This window comes from Nicotiana tomentosiformis, chromosome 1 (assembly GCF_000390325.3).
Source record: "Nicotiana tomentosiformis chromosome 1, ASM39032v3, whole genome shotgun sequence".
NCBI classification, from domain to species: Eukaryota; Viridiplantae; Streptophyta; class Magnoliopsida; order Solanales; family Solanaceae; genus Nicotiana; species Nicotiana tomentosiformis.
Window position 1 is genome coordinate 95,251,434 of NC_090812.1, and position 13,576 is coordinate 95,265,009.

At 36.7% G+C, this 13,576-nt stretch overlaps 2 protein-coding genes across 2 annotated transcripts; one reads left to right on the plus strand and one right to left on the minus strand.

Annotated features, from left to right (window-relative positions):
* The first annotated feature begins 1,894 nt into the window (after window positions 1–1,894).
* LOC104104471 (blue-light photoreceptor PHR2) lies at window positions 1,895–4,957 on the plus strand. Its single transcript, XM_009612564.4, has 4 exons — window positions 1,895–3,057; window positions 4,067–4,296; window positions 4,391–4,483; window positions 4,700–4,957. The coding sequence occupies exons 1-4, from the start codon at window positions 2,089–2,091 to the stop codon at window positions 4,776–4,778; spliced, it is 1,371 nt and encodes a 456-aa protein (XP_009610859.1). The 5' UTR covers window positions 1,895–2,088; the 3' UTR covers window positions 4,779–4,957.
* A 97-nt stretch (window positions 4,958–5,054) lies between these two features.
* On the minus strand, window positions 5,055–10,675 carry LOC104104472 (magnesium/proton exchanger). Its single transcript, XM_018773533.3, is given in 9 exon segments — window positions 5,055–5,472; window positions 5,474–5,594; window positions 5,893–6,022; window positions 6,114–6,330; window positions 7,036–7,130; window positions 7,806–7,957; window positions 8,084–8,202; window positions 8,389–8,564; window positions 9,673–10,675. Coding segments are annotated over 9 exon segments (1,590 nt in total). The 5' UTR covers window positions 10,070–10,675; the 3' UTR covers window positions 5,055–5,289.
* Window positions 10,676–13,576: the final 2,901 nt, after the last annotated feature.

The window sequence follows — 13,576 nt, forward strand, 5'->3', positions numbered from 1 at the left end:
ACAAGTGGTTAATGAAGGTGAAAATCATGAAAGATCAAGGTTTAAATTTTAATAAAGACAAGTTTTTAGATGATTTCTTTCCATCTATTCAAGCTTAATAACCTAGAAAAAATCAGTTTAGGATATGTTTGTCTATAAGAATTTTTTCTTTTCTTTTTTAAACTCATTTTCAAAACGTTGTTTGGTTATACAGATGAGTTTCAAAAACTTTTGAAGTTGAGCTTCAAGTTTGAAAAAGTAGTTTATCACCTTTCAAGTAAACAGTGTTTTCCTTCGTAAAACTGCTTAAAGTGAAGCATATTCAAATACAATTTCAAATTTTACTTTCGTTTTCAACTTAACTTCAAAAATTACTTATTTCAAATCTCACATATTTAATGTTGAAACACAGGGGAAGTGCACAGTTAACCACTAATAAGACATGTATTTACTTTTAAGCCATTTTTTAAAATGTCTTTAGTCTTTAGCCATTGCTTTAAAAAATTTTACCCGCCTGGACGAAAATACCCTTCTGCTCATAAAAGTTCAGGACCAAGTGTCCTTAACTTTTGAACTTGTAACTCTAAGTTCAGGACTACGTGTCCTTAACTTTTGAACTTGGAACTCGAAATTCAGGACTACGTGTCCTTAATTTCTGTGCTTGTAACTCTAAGTTAAAGACTATCTGTCCTTAATTTCTGTGCTTGTAACTCTAAGTTAAGGACCAAGTGTCCTTGATTTTTGACCTTCCAACTCTAAGTTCAGGACCAAGTGTCCTTAACTTATGAGCTTGTTACTGTAAGTTCAGGACTAGCTGTCCTTAATTTATGAGCTTGTAAGTCTAAGTTTAGGACTACCCGTCCTTAACTTTTGAACTTGTAACTCTAAGTTAAGGACTAAGTGTCCTTGATTTTTGAACTTCCAACTCTAAGTTCAGGACCAAGTGTCCTTAACTTATGAGCTTGTTACTGTAAGTTCAGGACTAGCTGTCCTTAATTTATGAGCTTGTAAGTCTAAGTTTAGGACTACCCGTCCTTAATTTCTGTGCTTGTAACTCTAAGTAAAGGACCAAGTGTCCTTAATTTTTGAACTTCTAACTCTAAGTTCAGGACCAAGTGTCCTTAACTTATGAGCTTGTTACTGTAAGTTCAGGACTAGATGTCCTTAATTTATGAGCTTGTAAGTCTAAGTTAAGGATTACATGTCCTTAGTTTTTGAGCTTGTAACTCTAAGTTTAGGACAACCTGTCCTTAACTTTTGAACTTGTAACTCTAAGTTCAGGACTACATATCCTTATATTTTTAACTTGGAACTCTAAGTTCAGGATTACCTGTCCTTAATTTATGTGGTTGTAACTCTAACTTAAGGACTACCTATCCTTAATTTTTGAACTTCCAACTCTAACTTCAGGATCAAGTGACGATGAATAATTGTTGGATCTAACCTATGTAGATATTGAAATTTGGGTGAAGGTGTTCTTAATCACAAAATAAATTTTAATCTGATATGAACCTTTGGAATTATACTTTTGGTTTTGGTTAAGGTAATGCTTATTGAACTTAGGTCTCTTAATTAGTTTTATTTTGCCCCATGATATTTTTTTGCTTTTCAGAACGTAACCTTCAGTTGCAAGGCTATTTTGAGCAGCATTAATATGAACTGCTCTTTTGGGAAGAAAAAGAGATAGAAGAAAGGGTAACGCCGTTTTTCATATTAATTTTAATAGACTTTAAAAAGTAAATAAACGGTGGCTACCCTAGACAATTTTTACTCGAAACACCTACTCCCCCCAAGGCCTTTACCAACTCCCCTCCAGGCCCCAATTTGGGCGCAAAATTAGGTAAGGAAAATGTAAGCTCAGGCTCTAACCAAAATAGTGATTAATCGCAGACAACAACTTTATACTCACTATTCCACCAACCTCTAAAATAAAAACTCACAAACCTAACACGAGCAAAACACAACGAGACAAGACTTTGTGCATAATAAACCATACTGGCAAAATACTGCACCAGATTAAACAAGACCAACAAATTCTTTGGAGGACATAAACCCATCCCTTATCATCATCATCTTCTTCTCCTTCTCCTTCTGTTTCATTTCCTGAAAATGGATTCCAAGAACCAATCTTCAGACAACCCAGAAAACCAAACACCTCAAGAAGACCAACAACTTGTCCCATGTCAACCTCTACCCATAGCCTCCATCTCACTTTCTCTCTCTACAATTCTCCCCACCCACTTCCTTATTCCTCCCAAAATCTCCTCCACCCTTTTCAGACCCAACAAAGTTAAAATCCCAACCCAAATTTCATCTCTTTCGAATCTTTCTCTTTCAGCTTCAGCTTCCCTCCCTCCTCCTACAAAATCCAACTTCAAGTCAACCTTCTCCGCGAACCCACTTCAGGATTCTCTCACTCTAAACCCACTTCGCCCTTCTGAGCCCTCTAATGCCGCAGGCCTTCGACGAGCATCCATTGTTTGGTTCCGTAACGATCTCCGTGTCCACGACAACGAGTCCCTCAACGCTGCCCACAATGAGTCCATGTCTGTTTTACCCGTTTACTGTTTTGACCCGAGAGATTACGGTAAATCCTCATCTGGGTTTGATAAAACCGGTCCATATCGCGCTAGTTTCCTGATTGAATCCGTCACTGACCTTAGGAAGAATTTACAGGCAAGAGGGTCTGATCTTGTTGTTAGAATTGGAAAACCAGAGACTGTGTTGGTTGAATTAGCTAAAGCTGTGGGAGCTGAAGCAGTGTATGCTCATAGAGAAGTTTCGTATGATGAGGTTAAAGGGGAAGATAAGATTGAGAGTGTAATGAAGGATGAGGGAGTGGAGGTTAAGTATTTTTGGGGTAGTACATTGTACCATGTTGATGATTTGCCTTTTAAGTTGGAGGAAATGCCAACGAATTACGGAGGGTTTAGAGAAAAAGTGCAAGGATTGGAGGTAAGGAAGACGATCGAGGCATTGGATCAGTTGAGGGGATTGCCTGCCAGAGGTGATGTGGAAACTGGGGAGATTCCTTCTTTGGTTGATTTGGGCCTCAATCCGAGCACCACCCTGGGTCAGGTATTATTATTTTGCTCGGTTTTTAATTTCAAATTGATCGGTAGAAAATGTAGAGAACGCCTAAGACAGATAATTTAGTATTGGAATGAAACCAGTTTTAGTTGTTATGGAATGAAACAAGTTTTACATTGGTATCTAGAAAATGTAGAGAACTTCTGTTGTTTGAGAACTCCTAATTTGCTTAAAGGACAAATTTTGACTTAAACGATTAATTCTTATTGAGTATTGGAATGTCACGGGTTCAGATGTAGTATAGCGGATGGTAAGAATTCAGATTGTTGAATTCAACTAGTTTTATTTTTTAATACTTGAATCCAACTAGTTTGAGATTGAGGTATAGTTGTTGTTCTTTAGTTTCACATTGCTTTCTGTTTCTTAGCTACTTCATTTTAAGTGATAGAGACGATCAAGAGTCCTTTTTTATAACAGAGTGGAAGTGATTCAAGTCAGAAATATTTGATGGTTTAATGCAATGCATCTCTTGTATTGTGAACATTATAAGAGTTAACCCCATGTTTAAGTAGGTTTAGTGTTTGGCATTTGAGCATCAGTAAGTTAAATTACCCTCGCTCTACTTGTAGTATCCTTGTATGGACTAGTACTGTGTACTGAAATATCAAGCTCATAGCTTTGGCAATTTGTTGATCAATATAATGATGAACTTCTTATTATCTGGTCACCAACCAGGACACAGCACACCAAACAACTTTTATTTGCTGGCTCGAAATGTAATCTGGAAAGAACCTTCTTTAGGGAGTAATGTTTGGAGGTTGCTTTTAAGTATTACCTACATGCACCGTGCGTAATCACTTAAAAAGCTGTTCCATATTTCACTGACTTGAAATTGTAGCTCTCATGCTGTATTTAAACTTAGGAATTGTAAGTTGTTTTAACATCACAAACGATTCAGACAAAGTTGATTTGTTTCAGTTACTTAGCAAACCACGACAAAGATAAACATTTCTTTATCTTGGTATACTTAAAACATTTGCATTTGCTCCTCATTTAGAATGGAAAACCAGCTGCTAATGCTTCCCTTGTGGGAGGAGAGAATGAAGCACTGCAGAGACTCAGAAAATTTGCAGCCGAATGTCAAGCCCAACCAAATAAGGAAAACAAAGATGGCACTACTGACAGCATATATGGTGCAAACTTTTCTTGCAAAATATCTCCTTGGCTCGCTATGGGATGTCTCTCTCCTCGTTCCATGTTTGATGAATTGAAAAAGTCCACTTCAAGGTATTGTCTGATTAATAGTTTAATTCTTATCCTGATACTAAAGTCTATGAGACTGGTATAACTGGTCAACACTTCATTGGTACTTTGTGTGCAGAACGATTTCTGCTGCCTCTAGCCAGAAAGATGGTGGTAGTGGCACTGGACTGAACTGGCTGATGTATGAGCTGTTATGGAGGGATTTTTTCAGGTAATATAGCATGTAGCTTAGCTCCTACAACCGTTGAGCTTGTTTCACTTCTATTCAGTGTTAAGTGTTATATTCATCCCACACTTTATGACAATTCGCACCCTTTAGTGTTGTGGGGAAGCCTTTCATGACAGCAATGTGTCACTCTGAATCTTATTGAGCTTATACCATATATTTTATTACTTTTTAATAACGTCTTGTTCTATGATCTGCTAGATTCATCACCAAGAAATATAGTGCTGCAAAACAAAATAGTGCTGTGCCAGTTACTGCTTGTGTAGGAGCTGCTGCTTGAGGATGGTCTATTCCAAGAGGAGAATGGAGGTTTCCTTTTTGTATGTTGATGATTCTTTCCAGAAGTTTAGCCGTAGAATTTAGAGTTGGATTGTCTTGAGATTGAAGTATTCATCAATGATATATTTTATCTAGACAATAAGTGTTGGATATGGAAGAATTCGCCGCCATTGCTTTACCGTCTTATAAGTTCTTTTATTTGATCGATAGTTGAAGCAGATATACTATCAAACATTCCTGGATGAGCATTCTTTAAACAAGTAAATGTGGCATGCAATTGAAGAAAATATTAGTTCTCATTAACTTAAGAACAGGCACAACGGAGAAAACACTTGAGGAAATATATGTTCAATGTTTCAGTGTGTGTGAAACATGGTTCCCCAAAACATGCTGTCTGGTCAAACCAGCTCTTAAGCTATTTTTAGCTTTTTTCAGTGTTTGGCAATATTAAAATATGCTTAAAATAAGTTAAAAAGTGCTTAAAACTAGCCATAAGTTGGGCAACTCCAACTTCAGACTAGATGACACCAGAAACTCTTAAGAGATGATAGCACAACAAATACAAGCCATAACAACATGAAATACACACAGGTCACCCATGCCCAAGGTTATGGTCCACCAAGCTCAGCACCCAAAGTCAGTCGCTTGAATACCAAAACACCAATACAGCCAACAGAAGTGGAGAAGAATTTCAAGCAAAGTGAAACTTAGTCCTTCTGCATTCTCTACTCGCAGTGGTTCATTGTATGCGATGTAGTTGTACAGTGTGTCAATGAGCCAGGGCAGACCAATGCCTACGCAAATGTTCACTGAATTGCTACGAGGAAGAAGAGTGGAAGGATGTAAGTACGTTAGGAACTCAAATACCCAGAGTTTTCATAAGACAATTGAGTCGAGTCTCAAGTTCAAGGCATGAAAATAGACAAGTACACACTTCTGACACAGTAGCCTGGTTTTGGCGGTAGAGATCATGGAAATATTTAGGCCAGTTACTGAAAGTTTTCATTTATTTATATGAATAAGGTTACAAATAAATGAAAGCAACTCCGCAAGATATCTTTGCTCTCAGGCAACTAATTAATTTCACAGGATAAGGACATAGTAGTTGAAGAAACCTGCAGGTGATGTTAGCAATGGCAGAGTCAGCTGTCATCTGCCGTTGTGCAGCAATTTTGCTCGCCACAAGATCAGGTCATGAAGTTCCAGCAGCCAACGCCGTGAATGCAATGGCATAAGGACTTATTCCTGCAGGTAAGTTGTGTACAGATCAAATTTCAGGTCCAGAAAGTTTATAGACAGTAAACTTTATGACAATGAAATTGCAGTTAGTCTAGACCTGTGACGCAGCTTATCTGATGGGAGAGCTTTGTTACACCATAAGTTATTCCACTGATGAAGATCAAAGAACAAATGAAAGCAATCCAGCCATGGGCAATGTGACACAGAGGCACAAACGCAAAAAGAAGTCTCCATGGTGTGAGAAGGGACTGTCAAACAATTCTTGCAATCCGTAGGTATTTATTGTTCAATTTTCTGGATTCTGCACTTCCCAACTGTTGAAAGAGTTGCAAACACCCCCACCAACCCCCCCCCCCCCCCCCCACCAAAAAAAAAAAAAACAAGCAAAGGAGTGGAAACAAAAAAAAGAGGTTGGATGTTATCGCAAATCTTGAAAACAAGAAACTTGAATTTCAGTTTGTAAGGATATGAAACAATCTATTACAACAAAAGAAAGATAAAAGAACAGATAGAAAGTAGTTCTTGCACTAGATTAGTCTCACTAGTGAAAGGTCTAAGTTTTATCCCTTTCTTTTCTCCTTTTTTGTCTACCTAAGTTCATGATGTTTTGAAAGTAACAACACAAAATATAGCTAAAACAATTTCAATATGTCAACAGAAGAAACAAAAAAGAACCTATCATCAGAGACAGATTCCGGATTTTACAGAAGAGGGTAATAAGCAAATAACTGAAGATTTAAACAAATGGAACACCCACCAGTTCCCCCACAGAAAGGAAAGGGGACTAAAAAGAGTAGGACTCTTACCCCCTCAAAAATTGCTTTCACTTGGACAGATACATGTAATTCAAGCCTAAGTAGCAGACAGCAATAGAAATTAAGCAAAGTAGTGTCAGTAGTCATGGCAAGTAAGAATTGTTTCTACTTTAACATAGACACTAACATTTCAGTGTCAGGGTAACATTTTAATCACTGATGAAATCAAATAAAGAAGAATAGTACAACATCAGTAAACAGTACCGTGATTGCATCTAAAAATTGATTCTTCCAAATAGATAGGGCATGAAATTCTTCAGAGAGGATCTTGGCATTACAGAGCTGAGATGATGATTTGCCTACATTTTGCACCAGGCAAATTTTGATAAGCAAGGACCTATCAGATATAGCAACCAAAAGCATGACACCAAAATAAAATTGCAGGGTCATATCCTTCCTCTCGATATCTGGAACTGATAGTCTACCACAAATCTTTTATCACATAAAATCTTCACTCGCATATATGTTGTACGTGTGTTAAGAATGAATGTTGTCCAAGACAATATAAGGAGACAACAACACATTCCCGCAACTAATGTGGGACACTTAACACCCACCGCACTCCCAGGAGTGGACATTTGGTGCATGAACATTGTAACATGGGACCCAACATTGGGTAGACTAAGTATAGGGATGAGTCTGGCTTTGATGTCATGTTAAGATAATGAAGCTTGGGGCTAACTCAACCCCAAAAATAAGCTCACTAGATGAGGATTATCTAAGACCAGGAGACAGCTTATTTCCTCAACCAATGTGAGATTCTTAACATTGTCCAAAAACCTAAAATATCACCATTTCTTACGGCACAACAGTTTGCTCTTGTTCACTTTAAGCGCTCCTCACCCACCATCGTCTTTTTTCATGCTTGTTATGCAGAATTTATATACGATCTCTAGAGTTTCTCTTAACATCTTATTTGCCAAGAATAATGGCGAACATCCAAGCGTAAAGAAGTATTTCTTTCTAAAAATTACCTGTCCCATCTCCTGAATGAGTAGAGAAAATATCAGCCATTCTTCCATTTTCTTCTTCACCAAGTTGAACTATTTCAGAGCATTGATCACGAAAAGGTTGGTATACAGCTTCCTCAGCAGGCACCCACTCCTCTGGTCTCTCACCTTTCGCTCTGAAATATGCAGAAAACATCAAGTGCAGAATTTAGGGGATTTATCCATGCAAAATTAAGATGAAACAAACATGAAAAGGGAATAAGGAAATTACAACTTAATGATAACAAACGAAAAAAACAAACAGAGGAAGGGATAAATAGGGCCAACGCTTGTCCTGTGCGTAGGCATGTAGTAGCAAGAGCCCAAATTGCAACGCTGTTAAAATAGACTCCCATAGAGTTACAACATTTGGACTCCACACCTACAAAATCAATAGTGTTCAACAACATGATGTTATTACATGATTCCTAATTTTTCTGTCAAAAACTGAAAAAGGATTAGGATATGATACCATTCCACTATTAGACCATTGACATTTCAACCTTAAGAGGCAAACCAGATAGTAGAGAATGACTTTCCAAAGTTTAACAAAGAAAATGTAGATAACCTCTAAAATAATGTAAAGCCAGATGTAGGCCCAGAAAGACCAGAATAGCTCTACAAGCCAAACTCCAATGTCTTCAATCCTTTTCAACTCTCCAGCTTTAGGAACCACCACACAAACAGCATGTATCGGGAATAGATCAAAAGCAGCGGAGCCAATAAGGGTTCCCGGACCCAAACCTATTAGCCCGAGTCAAAAAACACAATGTATTATCAGCAAGATAACAATGGTTAGAAGAGATTCAGTCAGTTTCTGGAGATTAGAAAGGGATGAAACATGGAAATAATCAAGAAATTATCTCAACAGAATAATCAATCATCAGATGGTCAACTATTTCTGCAAAACATGTTAGCTTACTCTAAAAGAAAGGTGGAAGAGTGTGGGGGACATCTCTCGAGCATGTTCTTCAATATCAGTAAAGCAAGTTCGCAGTGGATTTTAACAGGACCAGAGATTTGAACAAACTAAGGGAAAATGGAGACGGCTAAAACTTCTCAATATAATGCAGTCGGATAGAGCGTATAAGTTTGCATACAAGAAAGAATGCAGCACTTGGTGACATGGGAAGTTGGAAAATTTTACAAGTGCAAAGTAGGATATCTTGAAGGAAAAAGGAGACCAAATTCAATAGAGAGAGTAATCCATTTGATATATATACTAAAACATGCAGAAATGCGACGAAAGCAGTAAACTCAAACTTTTAGGGGAAAAGAACCAAAAGAAACCCCAGAAAAGGAAAAACCAATAACCAGCATATTTGAGGGAGATAAGCATTTACATATAAATATGCAAGTAAGCTTAAGGAAAGAGGATACCTTTGCATAACAATCTTACAACTGGCCTTATGTGTACAGATTATTTGCATAAAACCAACATAATGAAACGTTGCTTGCAATGAGTTAACACTTCCTCCTTCCCAATTTATAGTATTTAAATAGTTTGGAAGAAAACAGCAAAGAAATTAGTCAGTTTGATATAAAAAAGCATCATATAAAAAACTTAAATTTAATCAGATAAGTAATCTATTTATTCAAACTTGTAAAAGTTGTTAATACTATAAGTAGAATAATGTCAAACAATTCGGAAGTCCCAAAATGGAAAGAGTGCCATATAAACTGCGACGGAGGATAATAATTATCCAGTTTCAAATGCATCGGTTCTTACTTGGAAAAACAAAACAAACTAACGAAAAAACCTCGGAGTTACATCCATATTATGAATGATGAGAAAACAAATAATAGGAACATAGCAAACATTTTGTGCATAGAAACAAAACTCAGAACACACCTCCAGCATAAAAGTTTCCAATGTTTCGTATTGCATCAATTGTAGCTAAGGAGATCTGCGGAAAGCTAGTCCCAAATTCCAGCAAAGTGATATCTGCAATTGTGTAATTCCACACCTTTTCATAACTAACTATTTTCTTGTTTGTGCAAGGATCTATCTCCACCACCACAGCCCGAGTATGCTTAACAACATTTTCCATGGACAGGAAAAATCGAGCAGTTATAGCTGACAATCCAATAAAACAATAGGCAAGAACCATAAAATACAAGAAGGCTCGAACACCATCGCCAAGAGAAGTTTCCAAATGGAAAAGTAAATAGTCACCACACTTCTCATGCCCAAAGGTATTTGAAAATCCATGTCTGAGCTCAGTGGTATAGTTACTAAGAGAGGTCATTTTAAGATTCTTAACAATAATTTGATGTTTAAAGTTCAAGCCAGGGAACAAATATTCCTCCTAACTGAAGCAAATTGTTTATCAGGTATTAATTAGAAGAACTGAATACAAAAATTAACTACAAGAGGAAAGCTGCAGCTCAAACATCTGTTGGCATTATGAAACTTCCAAGCTTACACATGGGCTAGTGTCAGGCTTTGGACACTTGGCACTGGCCTGGTGATTTCTGATGAATGGATTTAGATGTTAATATCCCACATGCATTCTTACAACTAAGGAATCACAAAAGGAATCAATATGATGTGCTGAAGTTATTGGAAATTGAAGACTGCTAAATTTCCTTCTTTCTCATTGTATTTGCAAATGAATTGTACAAGTATATATACAGAAAAATGAAGAAAAGAGAACCTTCCTAAAATATTCCTATTTGTACACTTGCCTAAATCTCAAGTATTTGCTAATGTGTAACAAACCAACTACATGTATAAGATAATACAAAATCTAATATGTAGCTAAAATTATGTACACCTTTCACGTATGGGAGGTGTTGGTTCCCACATCAGTTGGATATGGTGTTTTTAGACTTTTTATATAGTTTTGGGCAATTCTCACCTTATGAGCTAGTTTTCGGGGTTGAGTTAGGCCTAATGTCCGTTTCTTATCATGGTATCAGAGTCAGGCTCATCCTAATTCTTTGATTACCCTATGTTGGGCCCCCACGTTATACGCTTTAGATGTCCAGTCCTGGCAAGTTCCATATCTTTATCAGAAATACAATAAATTTGTTCATGAAGTAACTGCAACTTGTTATTGTTCACATAAATGCCAAATTACCATAGACGTCTTTCATGCAAAGAGTAGAATTTAAGGTTTTACAAATAATACAACTGTTAAAGAAAGTTTTGCTAGATCAGAAGGGAATTGATTTCTATAGACAGCAATAAACAAGAACCACTGCCTAACATAATTAGCTTGTCATCAGACCTGACTCGGGAAACCAAAACGGAAAGTATTTTCTTCATAACATCAGATGCAATCATCAGTCAGTCAGTTATACATCAATTTCAAGCAAATTAGGGTTAGCTATATAAATCCTTTTATATGTTCCGCTCCGTATATACAGGCCAATTTGCAAGCACAACCTGATGCATTCATTACTCTAAAGATGAATACTAACTTGAACATTGATTTTGTGCATGCGAGTTCAATCTTATAAGTATATAAATTTAGTAGTAAAATATTAGTTATCAAGTGGGTTTAAATAAAATATTTATGCAAAATTTACACAGCTTTAATCCTAATTTATACATATACACAATATTATTTTTTTGTGAAGCGGGTTCAGTTGAACCCGCTATCCACCACTTGGGTCCGCCACTGCGCTAACATAGGTGTTAGATTTGGTTTTGAGACAGGTTATACAAAGCTCACATAGGTAAGTTTCACATATGTGTAGTTATTTAGCATCAAATGCGATTGGGATAATTTATCAAAACAGGAGCCACGGCTTAACACTGTGCATCCCTACACTAGAACCCAAACAGATATGACACGGACATTGATCCACAGCTTATATATGAAACTTGACCTCCAACATGGAGAAAAGAATGAAATTAGAGGACAAACTAATCGCAAAACGGATAAATACAAAGTCCAACATAATAAACCAAGCAATAACATTACATTCTAGTTCCAAGAATATAGGAATTGAATAAACAAACAAGATAGGAAAACCAGTCTATCAAGAATGAAAAGTATGAAATAAACAAGAGACATACCAGGGGAAGAAGAGCTTAATGCATAGTAGAAATGGACTTGATAGCAGTATCTTCAAGTGTAATCTGATAATGTGTGTGTGTATATATATATATATATATATACACACACACAAGTCACAATTCTTCTGTATACTTTAGTGTCTTAATCATTATTTCGACTAGTAGCATGCAGAAGTGCAAGGCATAAATTACCTAACAGGTGCTGCGAATTGCCTCATTAGAATCACGCAAAATTTTGATTTGGCTTGCAAAAAAAGAACACACACACATATCATTGTTGTTGGATTTCACTTGTGACAACAACATATGCCGATTTTTCAAGTCTAGGTAAAATAGGAAAGTTAGGCAAATTAAACATCAGTGTAAAACTATTTAACAATGTTGAGCTTTCATTTCTATTAAAATGTAAATAATGAATATAAATTGAACTTTGTCATGCACATAGGTAGGTCATGTATATGATTAGTTGTGGTTGTAGTTCAAGAACAATGCCATTATATGGTTCTCAAATCGCCAAGATAACTAACTACTTTTCTTGCTAAGAGGGTGTTTGGCTAAGCTTATAAGTTGGTCAAACTAGCTTATAAACACTTTTCGGCTTATCTACGCATTTGGTAAAGTTAAAAGTGCTTATAAGTCAATTGCTTATAAGCCAAAAATAAGCCAAAAGCCATAAGTTGGTCACCCCCAACTTATGACTTTTTAGCTTATAAGCACTTTAAGTTTGACCAAAATTTTTACTATTTTATCCCTAAAATATTCCTTTTCAAAACAAAACTCCTACATCGACACTCATTGCCTCACGTATTTTTTCAACCTAACCCCCCCACCTCTTCAAGTCTGCAATTCTCATTGACTATTTGAGGTAAGGGTGGCATGTGGGCCGGTTAGGACCGGGCCCGGCCCAGGACCGCAAGCCCAAATGAGCGGTGGACCTAAACGGTCCTAACCGGATAGGACCGGGACCGTGGGGAGGTTGGCTGGGTAGTGGGCCGATCCCATAGGCGAGGCCCGCGAGACCGGGACCGCCTGGGAAGTGAGCCGGTTCAAGCGGTCCTAAACGGGCCTATCGAGGCCCAACAACTAATTGTTTTTTAAAAAAAATATGCCACATTATAGCCGTTATGGCATTTAAAATATGGTCGTTTTACCTGCCAAAATAGCCGTTGGCTATTTATAAAATAGCCATTTAACCTCCCCAACTTTGTTTTAACCCCAAACTTTTTATAATTACACTTTTTTCCTATTTTCAACTATAAATACCCCCTCATTCTTTCATTTTTCTCACAAAATTATCAATCTCTCTCTTATTTTCTTCTATAATTGCTTACTTTATTGTTACAATTTGTGCAAAATTGTGAAGTTGGTGAATTGAAATCTTCAAGTCTTCAATGATAATTAATTTTTAACAAGTTGTTCGTCAATTCGGTAAACTCGTTCCAACTCTTAAGTTTTAATATTATAGTTTTGTTTGTTTTATTTATTTTGTATTGCTTGATTAATTAAGATGGCTTATTCCTTAAAAAAAATATTTAGTAAAAATAAGAAAAAATCCAAGAGTGGTGAATCTAGTGGCCAATCTGTTCCTCCTCCACTTCCCCCGGCTCCCCGATCCAAACCTGTTACCCGTCCTACACCTCTTATTCTTGATAGCGATAATACTTTATTACAATTTACCGAGAGTCAATTTTGCCATAATATTGCACCCGGTGAACAATTAAACCATGAA